The sequence below is a fragment of the Phocoena sinus genome, chromosome 4, assembly GCF_008692025.1.
Source record: "Phocoena sinus isolate mPhoSin1 chromosome 4, mPhoSin1.pri, whole genome shotgun sequence".
Classification (NCBI taxonomy): Eukaryota; Metazoa; Chordata; class Mammalia; order Artiodactyla; family Phocoenidae; genus Phocoena; species Phocoena sinus.
In genome coordinates this window covers 12,447,511-12,467,104 of record NC_045766.1, presented here as the reverse complement: position 1 = coordinate 12,467,104, position 19,594 = coordinate 12,447,511, and the positions used below count along the sequence as shown (strand labels likewise).

At 42.0% G+C, this 19,594-nt stretch overlaps 1 protein-coding gene across 2 annotated transcripts in view; it reads left to right on the top strand.

Moving 5' to 3' along the window:
• Positions 1 to 19,594, top strand: part of CPNE4 (copine 4) — a 630,526-nt gene that overhangs the window by 601,155 nt on the left and 9,777 nt on the right. For both annotated transcript variants that reach the window (XM_032629818.1, XM_032629817.1), the window contains 4 exons: positions 5,403 to 5,536; positions 12,858 to 12,912; positions 15,909 to 15,960; positions 18,534 to 18,667. In XM_032629818.1, the coding sequence (XP_032485709.1) occupies positions 5,403 to 5,536; positions 12,858 to 12,912; positions 15,909 to 15,960; positions 18,534 to 18,667 (375 nt within the window). The remainder of the gene's footprint in view (positions 1 to 5,402; positions 5,537 to 12,857; positions 12,913 to 15,908; positions 15,961 to 18,533; positions 18,668 to 19,594) is intronic.

Here is a 19,594-nt window from a genome sequence, read left to right as displayed (position 1 = left end):
GCCAGGAAAGAAAAAAAATCTTTTAGCTGCCTTGTACCTGAGACTGTCCATTTACTGTCTAGTCAAATGATAAAATATTTTTATGAGCAGTGGGAATTACAGAAAGTAGTAGGTGATAAAGGTCATTGGTTTATTTCCTTTTTCATCAGGTAATTTTTAAGTTCACACCCTTCCCCAAAGTTACATCAGCATCTTCTGAGCTAGAATAGCCTCTGGGGTTGTCACAAACATGGGGGCCATCCCCATGGGAAGAGTGGAAACCCTAGAGGCCTGCCTGCAGAAAAAAAGCAGTTTCCATTGCGCATGTCTGTATGTCCCTACAGGACCACCAGGAACAGGCAGCACAATACCGCCTTCTAACCTTGAACTTCAGGTTGTTCCACTACATAATCTCCTCCATCCCCAAGGAGATCTGGCCGCTCCCTTTCCCTATCTGGCATCCAACTTCACAATCAGTCACCGAATCCTATTTGTTTTCTATGCTTAATATCTTCAATCACAATCCTCTTCTCACCACCATCTCTGCCCCACCCTGGTTTGTTAAGCGTAAGGGAATTATTCCAAGCCTGAGGATGAAGAGTTGATAGAAATGAAAAGATATACCAGCACTGGGACCAGAGTGAAGAAAGAGAGGCACCTAGGATGCAAAATTTAAGGAGGCATCACTCTCGGATCAGGCAAGTATAGGGTCAGCTCAGATGAGTGCCTTCCTGAGTCACCTCTCTTACTTTACCCTAATCCCAGCCCTATGATTTTTTAAAAATTTTAGTATAGATTGTTGCCAAAATCTGTTAAGCTCATCCAGATGTTACATCCACTTCTCCCCATACCACAGGTACTCATCCAGGTGATACACCTGGGCTCAGATGCTGCCACTTGGTGCCTGAATGCTTGGAGTATCTTGCCTATGCCTGGGAAGATAAGATGTTCAATTATGTTGCTTGAGTTGCCATTTTTCTTTATGGAGGTTTTTCCCTCTGTTCTTTATATTATCTGATTTCATTCTCTGGTTTTACATCAAGACACCAGCATATTTTTTGTCATCACAGGATACCCTTGACAATCAGGTAATCAACACATGGTACAGGTTGCCAGTTGCAGTGTTAAGAAACACTGGTAGATTGGGATGCTCCATGAAGAGGGGAATCATAAACACAAGTGAGGGGAGCCACAGGTACTCATTATTAATAATAAAATATCAAACCTGCCAGTGATTTGCAATACTTGCAATGATATTAATAAATCAGAGCAGAATCAAGGTTGTCTCCATAATAACATCCTTGCATCCTCTAGAATTTTCTACAGCTCTAAAGTGCTTTCCTCAGTGGAAGAGAAAGAGGTGGCTTTACTTCTAGCCTTCCCAGCACTATTTTTACCTTCTAAACACTATGTACACATGTGAGGTGCCATGATCTCTTAAGTGTGTCTCATCAGGACAAAAAGGCAGAGAATGGTGGGTGTGTGTTGGAGCTTAGTACATCCAAGAGTCCCTGAGATGTTTGATTTCTCCAAACACTGTCTCTCTGGTACCTCTTGAGTGTCCTCCTTGGAGAAGTTTTCCAGGGATTGTCTGCATGTATCTGGACCTCTGTCTGGTTGGGGCCCCATGGGTGAGACCTGGAATGCTTTACACCTCCTTCTCGTTCACAAAGTGCATGTAGGCTCCCCAGCACCACTCCTGCCACCTCAACTAGCTTTTCACCACAGTTCATGTTGTCTTCCTCTCTTTTCTTCAGTGGCTTGGCTTTCACCTTCAGGATGAAATCTATCTCAGAAGATACTGGATTTCACTGGTCCTTTTAGGTCACTCCCAGTCGTCCTCAGTAACCCATTCTCCCACTGTTTCAGTTTTGTTTTCTTTAAAAAATTTTTTTTCTTTTAATGTTTTTAGTGAAGTGTAGTTGATTTGCAATGTTGTATTCATTTTTGCTGCATAACAAAGTGATTCAGTTATACATATACATACTTCCTTTTTCACAATTTTTTCCATTATGGTTTATCATAGGATATTGAATATAGTTCCCTGTGCTCTACAGTAGGACCTTGTTGTTTATCCATTCTGTTTTTTTTTATTTTATTGAAGTATACTTGATTATACTGTATGATATCACTTATATGTGGGATCTAAAATACAATACAAATCAACATATCTGCAAAACAAAAACACTCACAGACATAGCTAGGGGGGTAAGGGAGGGGAGGAATGGGAGTCTGGGATTAGCAGAGGCAAACTATTATTATATAGAGAATGGATAAATAACAAGGTCCTACTGTATAACACAGAGAACTATATTTTCAATATCCTGTGACAAACCATAATGGAAAATATATGAAAAAAATATATATGTATAACTGAGTCACTTTGCTGTACAGAAGAAATTAACTCCCACTGTTCTTCATACACACACACGTGCACACACACACATATACACACATTTTAGTTGCTGTTTTCCTACCTTTTGCAGTTGCTTTGGTCATAAAGTGTTGTTCATTCAAGGTATTTCTTCTCTCTTAAATTACTGTAGTTGCCTCCTGGTTAATATCCCTACCTCCAGGCCAAATCTCCTCATCCTTCATAAGAATAAAACATGCCCATGAGATGTCTGGACATCCCAGTCACAGACTTACTCATTCTCTTGGGTATATAATGATATGATGAAGGAGCAGAGTCTTTGGAACCATATAGACTTGGGTTTAAACCCAGCTCCATCCCCTATGACTTTGTGACCTTCATCACCTTTGAGCATCAGATTCATCAATAAAAAGGAATAATAATCTCTACCTCCCAGAGTTTTTATGAGAATGAAATAACACAATGCCTGTAAAGCTGCCAGTGCAGGTGTCTGACACATAGTAGGGTTTCAACAGAGGTTACCCCTCCCTTCTTCCCTTTTTTGTCCAAAGTAAGGGCATCTAAGCATTGGGGGAATACTCATATGACCTTTTTTGAAACACTTAGTATTATATTAGCGTTTTATCAGTTTGTACTCCCTTATTGAAAACATCTGGAGGTTCTGAAAATAGAATTTGAATCCTGCTTAATTTTATTTTCAACATAGTCCTGTGGAGGGGTGAGGAAGAAAAGGGGAAAATTCAGTGATGAAAGAATAACTTTACAAAGGAACAAAAGAGAGGTTGTTAGTGAATTACTGTTAGTCGATGCTTTTTCTCTTCCAGTTACTTTGATTTGATTGCAGTCTTACAATATAAGATGAGGTGACATTTTTTTCCATCAATGTTACTGAGTCTGGTCTTTCAGAAGCAGACATAGAGCACATAGCCCCTTTCCTCTGTCCTTCCAGAACTAGCATCCCACCTTAAATCCAATGAGATATTCCAGTGGTTTGTTATAATGGAATTTTGTCAAATGTTATGCAAATAGCATTTGTCATTCACAAGATCATAAGAGAAAATAGAGCCTTTCTATCATCAGTCAGCCAGTGAATGGATTCTGTTGAGCTGGATGCACCATGAACATTCCTTTCTTTCCCTACAACTCCTTTCATTTTAATCCCTCTCTCCCCACTCTCCACCTCCAAGATTAAGCATTTCTTTGGAGAGGTGTTTGCTAGGTTAACTTTCATTGAATTGGTGATGATATTAGAAATCAGAAGAAATACACCTTCCCATTTTAGCACCACCCCCAGGTTAAAGAATTTTGTTGTTGTTGTTGTTGTTAAGAAGTGTCCTGTGTGGGACTTCCCTGGTTGTCCAGTGGTTAAGAATCTACCTTCCAATGCAGGGGATACAGGTTCCATCCCTGATGGGGAACTAAGATCCCACATGCCTCGGGGCAACCAAGCCTGCGCACCACAACTACTAGCTCATGAGCTCTGGAGCCCACACGCCACAACTAGAGAGAAGCCCGCGCACTGCAACGAAGACCCAACACAGCCAAAATTAAAAAAAAAAATTGTCCTGTGAGTCAACTTTTATTTAGATGATGATGATGTAGGGGGTCAGAAAAAACTTAAGTTCAAAGATAATGCCCACTAGGTGGCCAGACAGAGGTTTCTCTTCTCTACTTGCCACTGACAATGCTGTAGACTTCAGGCATCTTCTCTGTTGTGGGTGGGTTTTTACATGAATGAGCCTTACACAGAGCTGCTTCTGGCAGAAATTTTATTATAACCACTTCAGCATCTCTCTCTGCAACTGATCACTCATGAAAATAGCAGTGGCTTTGTTATACAGACCACATCTTTAACACAGAATTTAGTTTTGAGAGAGTTTAGCTAGGTCTCAGAGATGGAATCGTCCTCCCCGGAGAGCACTAAGAACTCTTCTTAGTGAATTACAATATTCCACCCTTACCCTTGCTGCCTGGTGATGTCGTGGATCAGATGCTGGGTTTTCTAACCTGGACGTCAATCTCAAGTTCTGTTTTGGACAAGGAGAAAAGAGGGCATAGGGGAGAGGGAGGTTGAAGACTATAGAAATGGCCTCAACCAAATTAATAACTAGTTTTTTTTACTGAAGTATAGTTGATTCACAATGTTGTGTTAATTTCTGCTGTACAGCAAAGTGACTCAGTTATACATATATATATATACATTATTTTTATATATTCTTTTCCATTATGACTTATCACAAGATATTAAATATCGTTCCCTGTGCTATACAGTAGGACCTTGTTGTTGATCCATCCTATATATAATAGTTTACATCTGCTAAACCCAAACTCCCACTCCATGCCTCCCCGACACCCCTTCACCCTTGGCAACCACAGGTCTGTTCTCTATGTCTGTGAGTCTGTTTCATAGATAAGTTCATTTGTGTCATATTTTAGATTCCACATGTAAGTGATATCCTATGGTATTTGTTTTTCTCTTTCTGACTTACTTCACTTAGTATGATAATCTCCAGGTCCATCCATGTTGCTGCAAATGGCATTATTTCATTCATTTTTATGGCTGAATAGTATTCCATTGTATATATGTACCACATCTTCTATATCCATTCATCTGCGGATGGACATTTAGGTTGTTTCCACGTCTTGGCTATGGTGAATAGTGCTGCTATGAACATAGGGGTGCATGTATCTTTTTAGAATAGAGTTTGTCTGGATATATGTCCAGGAGTGGGACTGCTAGGTCATATGGTAATTCAATTTTGAGTTTTTTGAGGAACCTCCATACAATTTCCATACTGGCTACACCAATTTACATTCCCACCAACAGTGCAAGAGGGTTCCCTTTTCTCCACATCCTCTCCATTATTTGAATAACTAGTTTTTAAAGCTGATGAATTTCTTCTCTAACTCTGCTTATTGGCAGGTGTGTAACATACTGCTTCCCCACACACACACACACCGGCTGTGTCTCTCTCAGGGCTAATCACAATTCCTATGAAATATGTTCATTTTAAATCAAATCCACCAATTTGCCTATCTTCTCTTCCAGGTAGCTATAGATTTCACGGCTTCGAATGGGGACCCCAGGAACAGCTGTTCCCTGCACTACATCCACCCCTACCAGCCCAATGAGTACCTGAAGGCCTTGGTAGCTGTGGGAGAGATTTGCCAAGACTATGACAGGTATGAGACTCCCCATCTCTGTGGGTTCCTGTGGCCCTTGCCTGACCCTGGGCCAAAGAATGGAAATGAAGTTATGCTGAGGCTCATGAGAGGACAGAATAAAGCTTTGTCCCAAATGTGTTATCCTCTCCACACCTAGAGAAACTGAGTTCATGCCAAGCCTACACTGACCACCAAAACAATCCTTTCTTAGCTTTCTTCTCTTACTTGGCTGGCAGAACCACTGGATAGCGATTCTGGTTTCCCTTTTGTAGTTTCAGTATGTGCCTTGCTACTCAAAGTTTGGTGCATGGACCAGCAGCATAACGTCACCTAGGAACTTCATCAAGTCCCACTTGAGAATTTGAATCAGCATCTGCATTGTGACAAGATTCCCAGATGATTCATGTGCACTTTGGAGTTTGAGAAGCACTGGTTTATTAGACACTATTCTATCTGATCCTCACATTAAACATTCTGTCATGGGTGTTTTTTAACAGAAGAGGAAAACTGTGCAGGGAGGTGAAGTGATCTGTGCTCTGCTCCACACCCAGATCCAGCTCATTCCACAGTGTAAGCTCGTAATAGTGGGGTTTCATGGACCTCAAAAGCTGTTGGTAACTTTAACAGAAGGTGTGTGTGTGCCCACTACAGTGTGTGTATGTGTTTGTAAGTCTGTATAGAAAACACGATTTTGAGATCAGATCAGTATTACATTTATTTTTACTTGATAATGAATATTGACCTTGCCCACCAAGAGAATTCCCTGTAAGAAGTGATTTACATAAATTACATTGAACTGAATGTAATTTCCAGATTGAGGTGAAGTTGTTCACATGTTTGATCAAGAAGGCTCTTTGAAGTAGAACCAGTGTAAATATAAATATGGGTAAATCTCACTTGACAGCCTGGTATGATTGTAATATAGGGCTAGTTAGTAATGAGCAGCAACTAATTGACCTATTAAACCAGAAAAATAAAGGTGACTCTGTCCTCCGGTTTCAGGGAGATTTCATGGAATAGCCTGATTTCTGTTCTTTCTAGTCTCATAATTGGTTATAAACCATGATAACCTGATACACAGGCACCACAGGGAGTGACACAACCTAGTGACCAGAAAGTGCAGAGAAACCAAAAGGACAGGTAATAGGAAAGCTTCCAGCAGTGGACTTCCCACTGGTGAGTCTCTGGATTCATACTGTTCATCACCAATAACTCAGATGGGTGTGTGGCCAGTTGGGGATGAATGAACAGGTACAGTCAAATCAGACAGCTCTAAACACAAGGCCCCTGCTAACACTTCCTCTTTTCCACATTTGGAACAGAGGGCAATAATAACATTTTTAATTACCTTGTTGAAATGATACTTGTACTTAACCTTGAAATATTGTCTGTGAAGACAACTTGAATCTCAGCTCTGATTTCTTTAGGCCCCAATTCGGGGAGGTTCTTAGAGAGGCTCGTGTCATATGGAGACTTCTACCAAGGAGGGAAAAGATGGACATATTGCATCCTCACTGTCAGAAACTTCTCCAAACATCCCCAAAACAACAAAACAGTAATTCTCTCCTTTCTCTCTCTCTCACTCTCACATACACTCACACACACACACACACACAAAAGTGTGTCCATGTGAGAGAAGAAGGAAGAGAGGAAACATCTTCTGGATTCTTAATAACTTTTAAATGTTGAAATTCTCATAAAAGAGATAAAGTAGGTAAAAGCACTTAATACAACACAATAGCTGCTTAGTAATAAAGTTGACTCTGACTGACTCTGCAAGGCACAAGGCAGTGTAATAATGAATTCCAAAGAGGAGATTTGGTGAGCTGGCCAGAAATTAAGATGCTGACACCCAGAGTCCTTGCTGCGGTTCTGCAGCAGATTTACTGGACAAGCTGCAGAACTTCTGTTTCCTGATTACCTTGCATGAAAGATGCAGATACAACAGTCAGAGGGACCTGCACATCTTTTAGAGCTGTTATCCCTTTATAACGTGAGCCAGACAAAGCCTGGGGAGGATTTTGTATTCCCTCAAAAATACAGATTCATTCTAAAAGTAAGAGATGACACTTTTGGGGTTACATGAAGAATCATCACAAATGATTCTTTTAAAAATTTAAAAATAAAATACCAAAGTTGTCAGCCCCAATTGGCCAAGAAAAACAGGTTTCTTCAGCTCAGTGGAGCTTTTATATTTTTCATATAAAAAAGGCACCTCAACATTGAAATGGGCACACTAATGGCTTCTTGAAAACTGACAAGGTTCCACCGCTTCTCCTCTGTGTGGGTGGAAAGACAATAGACAGGAAGTCAGGACGTTTCAAGTTGGGGTTTTGGAATTAATTTATTCTTGCATCAAAGTCAGTGAGGTTGTTGCTCAAAAAGAAACACTTCAATAAAAACTGACAGAAGGCGCCGTTCCCCCTCCTGCAGCGACACGGAGGTTTTTAATCCCCAAGAGGCTTGGAAATTCCTCCCAGCCTCTGACAGCCAAGGGTTTTCTTCCTCCCTTGTACAGTCACTGTTGATGGGTCATGATGAGCTGATCCGTGAAGCTGAACAGCTTGAGAGAAGCGTGAAGCTCGGAGTTCTCAGGGTGGCCTTGAGGGGAGACCAGACTCAGGTCCTGAGCCTGGAAGGCAGCCCTGCCAGCCCATTTTCTATGCACCTCTGAGAGAGAGACCCCTGCCCTGTCTCCCCTCCAGCTCCCCAAGAGCGTGCGCTCACAAACGAGCTCATCTCTTCTGGGTTGGTTGTAGCCCTTCCCCAGCTCCTACGAACAACCTGGTCTCTTTAGGCTGCTCAAGTCCAAGATGGTATCCATTCCTTGGGCTCAGCAGAGATGTGAGTCTCTGACCACCTGCCATGTCCCTCATAGAAAGGCTGGTCTAGCTGCTACCAAGAGAGTATAAATACGGTACATTGCTCGCAAATACAGACTGACATTTAATAGGCTTGGCCAACCCCAGAATAAGGCAGGGGTACTGGAAACCACTGAGGCAGGCGTCTCCTCTGAGGTGTGCTCAGAGCAGTGCAGAGGCAAGGTTAGAACTGACACAGGCATGTTTGAGCGCAGAAGGTTGGGTTAGAAGTCGGAAGGCAGGGTCACATCACAGCGCTACCTTTTCCACTCTGCCAACACCAATCCATTGTTCTCAACCTTGGCTCCACATTGGAACCACTCAGGAAGCCTTAAAACAAGCTGGTACCTGGGCCCTACCCCCAGACACCCTGATTTAATTAGTCTGGTACACAACCTGAGGATCAGGATTTTTAATTCCAATGGGCATCCAGGATTGAGACCCAGAGTTAAATTGGGAGAGATAGGTGAAATGGAGCAGCTGAGGACCTACTGGGTGCCAGGCCCCTCACACAGTGCTGTAAAGGCACAGAGAGATTAATAAGCATGGTTTCCCCTCAAGTCGGTCACAGTCTCATGGGAGAGAAAGGCACATAAATGAATCACAGCCCTACATGGCCTATGTAAGGATGGGGACGCATGAGGAAGGAAGGATTAACTCTATCCTTTGTGAGAAGAGAGATTGACAGTCGAGGAGGGCCTCCTGGGGGTGGTGAGTTCTGCTAATTCTGTTATTTGTTGTTATTAGCACATTACTCTGAATCATTAGACCAGACCAACCTCCTATGAAGGGCAGAGTCAACAGGGTCCTGGTGACAGGGGGGCCTGGGTTCAGATCCCAGCTCGGCTCTCTTTATTCTCCTGATGTTATACTGGGCCTTGTTTCCTTGACTGCAAATGAAAGATTTATCTAACTTCCCCTGCAGAGTGGTTGTAAGGATTAGATACAAAAGTTTTGCCTTTTGTACATACTTGATAAGTGATAGAGGCTATTTTCTTTAATACTCTTACACAAAAGGGAAAAGGACTATAGTGTCAGACTTAAAAGTCATTTTGGACTAATGACCTTTAAAAATTTTTGGCTCACATACTCGTAAAAAGAGTGTTAAAACATATAGCCCTCACACACTTTTGCATTGAAATCTAACATTTTCCATCAAGAGTTTAAATAGTGACAAAGAATGAAAATTCTAGTGTAATGTAAATATGGACATTTAAAAATAAAACTCTTACCTAACTCTTGCAAATGCATCCAGCAGAATCTAAATGCCATAGCTATTTGATACCTACCATCGTCCATTTAAACAATGCGCAAACAATTTCATCAGTTTGAGCTGAGAATTTTGTTTCTTCTTTTTCATGAGCTCATATTTACATTCCCTTCCCCCATAGAACTTCATTCCAATGTATCTTTAAAAATTTGGTTTGAAATTTCTTTATTGATCACTGTATCACACATGTCTTTAACTAAAATCTGAATATAAATTTTTAAGTTTCCAATCTCTAAAATTTACTGTAATGAAAAGATTCAAAGTATTTAAAAATATCTTCTGGTTTAGTTCTTATTATAATCCTTATTAGTGTGTAATTGATCATAAATATTTGTGAAAGTTCAACACCTGATTATTGCCTATAAAAAATAGAAATGAAAAAATCTTAGTGAAACAGATAGTAGATTATTTTCCCAATTAGCTTACATATCTGTGGATGACTGCTACCTATGACCAGAATGGGAAAATCTAGCATCAATTCTAATCCAATTTTTTGTTTTTATCAATGTTAATACTAAGAAAGCTTGTTTTTATAAGTCCGTGGTAATGGAAAGAGTTTGCCTACGAGTATTATGTAATTCTTTCAATTCTAAGTTTTATATCAAAAAATTACATATCTATCATCAAAAGGTATTTTTAATGATCTAGCACTTGACATCAGCACTTCCTACAATTTTTTTAAAGCAAAAATCAGCAAAACTATCTGACTTACAAAAGGATTTGTTTGCTAGTGAGTCATTCACATCAGGAAGTATCTCTTTATTTTCTGCTGTGGAGCTTTTACACTCGGGAGCAACTCACCATGGTGGCTGAGATTCCTAGTGGGTGAGCAGAGGTTAATTGGGAGAGGGGAGGTGTGAATGAGGAGCAGGTATTTCCATCAGAGATGTTCCCAGAAGATGAATTTCAGTAAAGAATACATGGAGAGGTAGAGGAACTGAATACTGATTTCCCTTAAAAACAAAGAAGCCATGCTCTCATATCCCTCGAAGGGCTTTGCATGTCCATGTACCCTAGCTTTAAGACCACTGCTTTAGAGAACAGCCTTCATTAAATGTCTAGTTGTTCTGAAATGCTATTTTGCTCTGAGTTCATCTCCATTTCCTTATGGACACAGTCATTTGTCTTTTCTTTTATTAATCTCTTGCTTTAGCCCACTTTTCCTTACCAGGGAGGGTAAAAATGCATCTTCCATCTGCAGGTCATCTGATCAAGTTCTTTCCCTAAGAAGTTCAAGACGTCAAGCTCACTGCCACTGAAGACCCTGGGCTCTTAGATAGTATTTTATACTATTTTATTCCAATAGTAAGAAATACTGCCTTCAGCAATGTGGTGATCTGCCCTGAATTTTCCAGGTTGGAAGTTTCTACCAATCAAGTCCTCAATAATTGCTAAATGACCCCTTTACTCAGTGCTGCTGAATCCTATCTTAAGTTCCCTGATGTGTTGGCATGCTGATGCTTGCTTGTGTGCTCAGCTTGCCTTCCCTTGCCTCTTGCATAATAAGACTCCTCTCTTCCCAGTTCTATTTCTAATCAGGGAAAGTGAATGCTTAAATCTATTGTGCTTAGGCTTGAATTTTTTTCTTTAGTATGTTTATTAGGGTCATTGTGACTTCAGAGAACTGAGACCATCCTGATTCATTAATTATTCCCCTTGCAGGTGAGGCATTTTCCCTACCTCTGTACTCTTGAAACTCGGTTATATAACAGTACATCATGCTCAGCAAGCTTAAATCCACAAGGGTGGCTTGAAGGGTTAAAAGGAATATCATTACGTCTGGAACACTGGTTTTGTGATTAGAAATGGGTGGAATATTAAATCTCACCCCTCCTAAACTTATCAAAGAAGTTAAAAAATGTGGAGCCTTCTAGGTTTCTCTGTTTTGACTTCTGAGCCATCCGAGCTGGAAGAAGCAGGACCCATCCTCCACCCAGAACAGTTTTCTTCCAGACTTAACTAGAAAGTACCTCTAAAATCTCCCTTGCTGATTCCTCCCCACATCTGCTCACCCTTGTCTTGGCTAAGAAGGAATTTCTGAGACAAAGTATTTCAATATTTCCAAGGACCAGAAGTATTTTTTTCTCAGAGCTGTGGTTAATCTTTTATAAGATTTTATGATTTTCTATTTATCATCATTAATACCTTTTCTAATACCTGATAGGTGCAATGCCCCACGAAGCCCATATCTACACAATCGAAAGGGAAAGAAGGAACTAGTGATTTTCTGGCAAATTTAGAGGTTGATTTCAGAGAAATCTGGTTTCCCTGTATCTCCCAACCCCTGCCCCAAATTTGGTCAAATGGGCTATATTTTGGTGAAGTTCTATCAAAGCCATCATTGGCTACTGATGACCTCTAAATCAGTTAGATAGTGATGGGTGACGGTCTGGCTTTGATCCTTTGACTTCTTAGCTTGGGACTCCCCTTTTGCATCCAGAGACATTCTGGGACAGTGAGCCTTTATCTGAATTTCCTTTTCTCCTCGGCTGGCTCTGCAAGAACTGCGAAATGGAGGAACTGTTCCAAGAACAAATCTCAGTTGTGTTTTTAATGGGAGAGAAAGTAAAAGGTAGATAGCCTGAGGGGGGCATGCCTTCTTCCAAGAGCAATACTCCAGAGCCCCACTGCAACAATCTCCTGACAGCACAAATTTTGCTTAAGAAGAGTCTTATCTGTGATCTGGTCAGGAGGCCCAGTTATGGGAAGTGCAAGAGGAAATCACATTTAATGCTGTACATAATCAGTAAGTCATGATGGTATAATAGAAAAGGCATGGGCTTTGGAATCACACAGTGCTCACTGATAAACACCTTAGGTCATTTTCTTAGCCTTTCTGAGACTCAGTTTATTCATCAGTAAAACAAGAATAATAAGTAGGTGGACCTTCAAACACTGTGTGAAAATTAACTAAGTATGTACATGGCCTAGCATCATATCTGGCATATTGTAGTGCCAATCAATGTTTATTCTTCTCCTGCCCATCGTCTCACCTATAGTAAAGGAAAGCAGTAAAGTGATGAACTTTGGGGATTATTTCTTGATCTTAGTTGCTCACACTATTGCTATCCCCTGTTACCACAGGTAATCAAGACGCATGAGTAGTCAGTATTTGGCATAGTGACCTATTCTTGCAAGGTAATGCAAGTTTGTGTTTTTCTTCCTCATTAAATGGACAAATGTAGCAACTTCTTTTTTTAAATTTCAGTGACAAAATGTTCCCAGCCTTTGGGTTTGGTGCCAGGATACCCCCAGAGTACACGGTGAGTGAGTGTTTTGCTATAAACAAAGGATGAGTTGGGTTTCCCTCACAGGCGTCTCACTCTTTCGACCTTTGATATAATTATGTAAGGGCCCAAAGAGGCAGAAGTGGTCTTCAGAACCAGTGAGATTAGCTCCTTGGAGCCTCTGTTTTGATGACAGCCAATCTCCTGGTATTCTGGATTGGCCTTCTCAGAGTCATTTCCAAATGAAGTGTTCCATTGTTTAGCTTCTTATAGACATAGTCAGACTGTGAAAACACTCGGAAGTTGATCTCCAGTGGCTCAGAACCCATGTATTCAGATCTCCCCTGGAGAAAGACCCTATTGACCATGTTGACAGTGAAAGTCCATGACAGTGAGGTCTACAGACTCCCTCATCCCAAGTCCCTAAGCACCAGTCTTTTGTGGGAGACACAGAAAAATCCTGAAGAAAGCGCTGCTTGGGCTCAGAGACTCTGGAGTTGAAAGGCTCACGTAAAGACACTGGAATCCTATTTGGTTTCGATGCCAATTTCTCACAAAGAAGGCAGAGACTGTACGTGGAGAGATTTGTGCTGCAGTGGAACTGAGGCATTCTCCTATGGTATACCAGATGGCCCTGTGGGACACTCTCCACAGGGGACCCAGCCTCCCAGGTGGGAGAACCTTGGAGAGGAACAGGGCTACTGCTGCAGCCTCAGGAAGCCTCTGAGGTCCCAGCTAAGTGCAAGCAATACCGCCCAGTCATCAATTTCTCTTTTACTGACCTTGTCTGAGCTGAACAGCAGGAGGCAGATGCCAACTTTTGCTTCCACCCCAGAGCTGTCAGACCAAGGGCCTTCAGTGAAAGAGGGAGTTCACCTCCCTTTTCCTGCTGGAATGAGAGATGATGGAGTAGCCTGTCTCCCTGACCTGTCCTCCTCCTTGTTTTCTTTGTAGCCCACACTGGCCTTCCTGCTGACCATGCTACAGAATTCTAGAAGCATTTGTCGGAAATCAGTACATGGTGGGGGAAGAATATAGAACAAGAGCTGTTGACTGGTGGCCTGTAGACATTAGGCCATATTCTATTTGACACACAGTTTTTTTTAAGAATTAGACAATTTCATATAAAATGTCAGATTTCTGGCTTCTCTGGAAAAACTGAAAGGCCTGATAACACTAAAATTAAAAGATTACACATAAAAGTATTAGCCAGAGCTCAGGAGATGCAGTCCCCTTCAGATGGGGTATCAGTTCCAGAATGTGGGCAGGTGGGTGCCCACCTTCCTCACAGAGGTGCTGAGCCTCGAGCCTGGAATGCACCTGGACAACCACCAGTCCAGCTGCCCTGAGATGCTTGAGAGTGTCCTCCTCACATCCCCCCAGACAGCCTTCCGGTCTCAGCTTGACCCAGCGGGGCTGAGGACAAAGGTGTGCAGCATACCTGGCTCCAGGCCTTTCTGTCCTCATCCCTGACATCTGCCTGGTCGCCCTTCTGAAGCAACTTCTTCTTCGTGCTGTTTGCTAAAGTCCTGATCCCCTGGCTCCACTCTGACTGGCAGCTAACTTATTCCTGCTGCCCTAACAGGCACCCCTTACGTATTCTCACTCTGCTCCCCCCAAAGCCATTCAGATACCCTTTTCCATGCCTCATCTCCCCTCTGCCCCAGACAGGCCCTGATGGTCTCAGCAACTCAAGTGCCCCCCAGAGTGTTTACAAAGTTACCATGACTTACTTCTTCAGGATAAAATCTCAGTTTGCATTGAAACTGAGCCACAAGTACCTCCGCCTTAGTTTGTGCTCTCCTGGGACCTTGCGACAGGGATTTGGAGGCAAGTAGTTTATTTGAGAGGTGGAGGAAACCTCAGTAGAGAGTGGGGAAATGGGGAGAGATCAACATAGGGTTTACTAACAAGCCATTACCAGCATGGACAGCCAGAGCTGAATCCCGGGAGACAATGCAGAGCGCCCACAGACCCCAAGGGGTAAGAGACCTGGGATATTGACACACCACCTCCCATCAGCCCATGATGAAGAGCTACTCCCCGGGGACATTACTCCCAGGGGACATTTATTCCCCACCATTTTTAGCCTGTCACTTGGGCAGGCAAAGCAGGCTCTGGAAGCCCAAGAAAAACTTAAGGTAAATAAAGCAGGTGGGATGATTGGCAGTCGGCTGAGTTGCCTGGAAAAGCCAAGGGCAAGGGAGTGTGAGCGAGGCACCAACAGCATCAGCTCTGACCCCCACTGAGAAAAGAGGGGTCTTTTAACACAATGACCTATTTTCTAGAACCCAGATAGTCAGTCCTGTGGGCAATAGCCTTTGAAATAGAAGTCTCAGTAAAATTCCAAGTGACCCAATAAAAATGTATAGATGCCAGGGCACCCCTCTTATTTTATCAGGTTTTAGAAAGAAAAAAAGTAAACCACATATTATTTGACCTTGTACATATGTCCTGCCAGGTAGAGGAATTTGTGTTGGAATTATTACTTTTCCAAAAGCAAGAGTCTATTTTTACCTGTATGTATGTGAAAATCCTCCTGCCTGGCAGCTCTGTATATTATGTTAGAATGAGTCTTAAATGTCAACAGCTTTGCTGGAGCCTTTATAACCATGGCCATGTCAAGCAGACAGCTTAGGTTATTGAGTTATCATTTTTTAATCACTGGCTCCAAATAGAACTCAACCAAATCTAAGCCTCTGGTCTGTGGCCACTTCTATCCGGAAGCTATTTGGAGTTACATTTTTATGAACTATTTTCTTGGATTTTTTTTTTCGTATGCCTTAGTCTCCCCCTCCTGCCAGCATTTATCTGATTCTAGAAAATCTCCCTGTCACCTCAACTCCACAGGGAGCTTAGAATCCACCCTCCATCTCAGAGTGATTGTGTAAAGGCTTAAAATGGTTCCCGCTGCTTGACACATAATGAATGTAATGAGCATCTGTTGGCAAACTCTAAGCCCCAGTGCCTCCTTACTGGATTAATGTTGTCATTCTCCTTTCTTCCTTTTGTAAATTTTAATTGGTGTCCAGGTATCTCACGACTTCGCAATCAACTTTAATGAAGACAACCCAGAATGTGCAGGTAAATCACAACGTGAAAGGAAGTCAGTGTTTCACAGCCCTTCCCTTCGTACTTTTCCCATTTTAGTTTCTCTCTCCTGATGCAGTATGTCAGTGATGATTGTCCACAGAGGAGAAGTAGGCTCCCTGGACCCAAATAAACACACTACTCTGAAGGCCACAACAGAGCAGAGACGTAAGAGCTGGAAAAGACAGAATGCAGAAGAGGTCTTGAGCTTAGAGCAAGAATATTGATTCCAATTCTGGATTCTTCTGGCCAAAAACACCCAAAAAACAAAAAAAATTGAGGGAAGGGTCATGTGATGGGCAGTGATGAGGTACCCCTCCTTCTGCTTTCCAAGCTGTCATCAAGTATTTATTTTGCACAACTTCCTCTCTGTGAAGTAATAAGGAAAGGGGGAAGCGTGGAGATCATGTGACACTTTCATGTTGGCAAAGGATATGCCCTCAGCAACTTCAAACAAGTCACTTCATGGTTTTGTGCCAGAAAGAGCCTTCTCAAAGGCTTTGGTCTGTATTATGTTATTTCCAGCTAGAAATTCCCCAAGACATTCCACAAAATAATGATGATGACTATGATGATAAATTGTATCCTAGAATCATTTTTCCTGATTTCTAAATAATAAATAGAGCCAAGTACACCTGTTGCTATGAAAATGGTAAGACATTTTTGCAGTGGGCTGGTGGAAATGTCTGTGTCTCTCCTCCTTCCTATAGAGGAGGAAGGGGCTGAACAGGATTAATTCAGATCCTGTGGGGGTGTAGAACATCCCGCAGTTTCTTTCACATATTTGGCACTAACTGTCCAAGAACATGATATCAATATCCCCAGGTCTGCACGCAACAACCTATGAGACCAGATCTCCATTCTGCCCTTATTCCCTCTCATCATCCCTCACGCCAAGTTTATTACAGTTTGGGCTTCCCTCATCTCAAACCATTCCCTCTCTTCAACTGTAAGAATGGTTTTCCATCAAAGCAGAATGAAGGACATATCCAGTGTTAACCCATTTCACATCTTAGAATTCACCTGCCTGGTATTTTTGGAAGAGAACTCAGACTTGCTTCTCTTAGGCAAAACCTCAAAAACCAAAACAGATAAAGAGCTTCTGTTCAGCATCACTTAACTTCAAAACCAGGCTATGTAATGATTTGGCACCTGTCTTTAGAATGGCAGACTTTGGGGCAGGACAAAGAGAATGAAGCATTTTCAGTCATTTTCATACACATTTTGTTGCATGCATGTGTATAAAGGCAGAACAGAGCACAACTTGCTCATCCAAGATGCCCAAACTCTGGTTGGCAGGATGTGGAGGGAAAAAAAATCACAGGAGGGGCTTTGTGGGTCTCTCTGGCTTAAAACAGGACCAGTGTGCTGTTTCAGGGTAGAAAGGGGTGCAGGCGGATGAGATGAAACAGGGGAAAAGAGAGGTAACACAGGCACAGACACAGAGAGGACCATTTGAACAAAAATCATAGATAATGGGACTGTCTCTGTGGGATCACAGTTAGAACATTCAGTGTGCAGCCAAGACTTACGCTGGGAGGAGCTACACTAGCAGGGCTGCCTCTTCCAGCAGAGCCCACCCATCATGATCTCTTGGATGGAAGCCCCCCTTAAATGAGGGGTGCCCATGGTGATGGACGTCACTCACCTGTACTACAGTCCCCAGCAGACGACTGTGACCATCATCTTGCTCATTCATCACACATTTGGGGAGCAGCTGCCATGTGCCCGACCTGCCTCGAGCTCATGAGAAAGAAAGTCACAATTCCTACCCACAAGGACTTTAACATCTGGAGAGATGGTTGTGGGTACACATCCTCACATAGGTGGCCCGGGGTGGTTATACTAGAGTCAACAGGATGGTGTGAAAATGAGAGGGATGTTAAAGCTGTGAGCATGGCCCTTAGAGCCAGACACACCTGGGTGTGAATCCTGAGTCTGCAGCAAACCTCTCTGAGCCTCAGTTTCCTACCTGTAAAATGGGTACAACGTTGGCTTCATTACAATAGGAGGATCTAATGAAATCTATTGTGTAAGGTGAGACATAAGGGAGACATTGGTGGAAATGATCGCTTTTGACTTGAACCTTTAAAGAGAATGATTTCAGACCAAAATGATTTCTCTCTGAGTTTTAAGTTGTAGGAATGCAAAATATTCCCAATACGAATCCCTTATTTTTGAAAGTGTAGAAAAAGATTTGGGAATACATAGGTTTGTAACTGACATTTTTTAAATGGGTCTAGAATATTCTCTTTGTCATAAAAAGCTTGTTTGTATTCTGTAGCAAACACAATCATTCATTAATAAATTCTTCCCAAGTCAATTTCAAAAAAAAAAATAAGTAAAATGAATAAAGAAAATTATTTTAGTGGGAGTGGAGGCAGAAATACCAGCCCAGATGTGGTATTTTCTTTTTTATCTTAAGAACATAGATGTGCTATTGATAAGGACTATTTGGGGGAAGTTAATGTTTCATTTGTGTGTGTGTGTGTGTGTGTGTGTGTGTTTGATTATAAATATATTTAGGGGGACTATTTAGCTATTGATCTTTGCCAATTCCACCTCAGGGATTCAAGGAGTTGTGGAAGCCTACCAGAGCTGCCTTCCCAAACTCCAGCTCTATGGCCCCACCAACATCGCTCCCATCATCCAGAAGGTCGCCAAGTCAGCATCAGAGGAGACCAACACTAAGGAGGCATCGGTAAGGAGAGGGGTGGTCTACCTGCTAATGGGCATTTACCCATCCTCACCTGGATACTGGCCATAGCACCCATCCCAATCTGACAATAAATTTGCATTTCTACCTGTGTGAGTTTGAAGAAGTGACTTAACCTTCCCCCTGTCCTCAGTCTCCTCACCTGAAAAGTAGGGATAATCATGCCTATCTCTGCTGGATTAACATGAGGCTTAGAGATGACATAACTCAAATGTCTGCAATGTTACCTGAACACAGAAGGCCTTCAACAAGGAAAGCCACTATATTCACTGGAGTGTAGGTTATCCTCATAAAACTCATACTCACCTTCAGTTCGTAGGAAGGAAGAAAGACAACTGTCCAAAACTAAGCTTGCTTTCCAGTGTACCCAGACTACAGATGGAAGTGAAGTAAAACAATGGGTTATTCTTCTGCCTGGTAGTCAAGTGAAGTAACACACAACATCACAGTGAAGGTTTATTTCAGGTCCTATTAGTGGTTTTCTTAAGAAAAATGAAAACCAAGGTTACAAGGCCAAATAGAGTTTGTTTTTTTCCCTTAATACATTAGACTTAAATATATTGCTGTAATAGCTTTTCTATGCATCATTTTTCAATACCGTCATTATGTCCTATGTCCTTTTTTAGCTGTATGGCATTTTCTCAGATTTAGCAGAATATTGCTAATGTCTGAAATTTTCTCTGTGATTTTATCCTGGGTTCCAAGACACTGAATTTGCATGAAGAATATGATATGCTGCTCCCTTACCTTCTTGTGTGAGCTCATCTGACCCCCTTGCCCTGTGCCTGTGTTCTCAGCTTCTCTTGTGTTAGGATCGGCTGGACTACACTCCCGTCTCATGGCGACCTCTGCTCTGTGCACTGCAGCACACACCTCCCAACTATTAGGAACACTGACCTCATACTTATATTC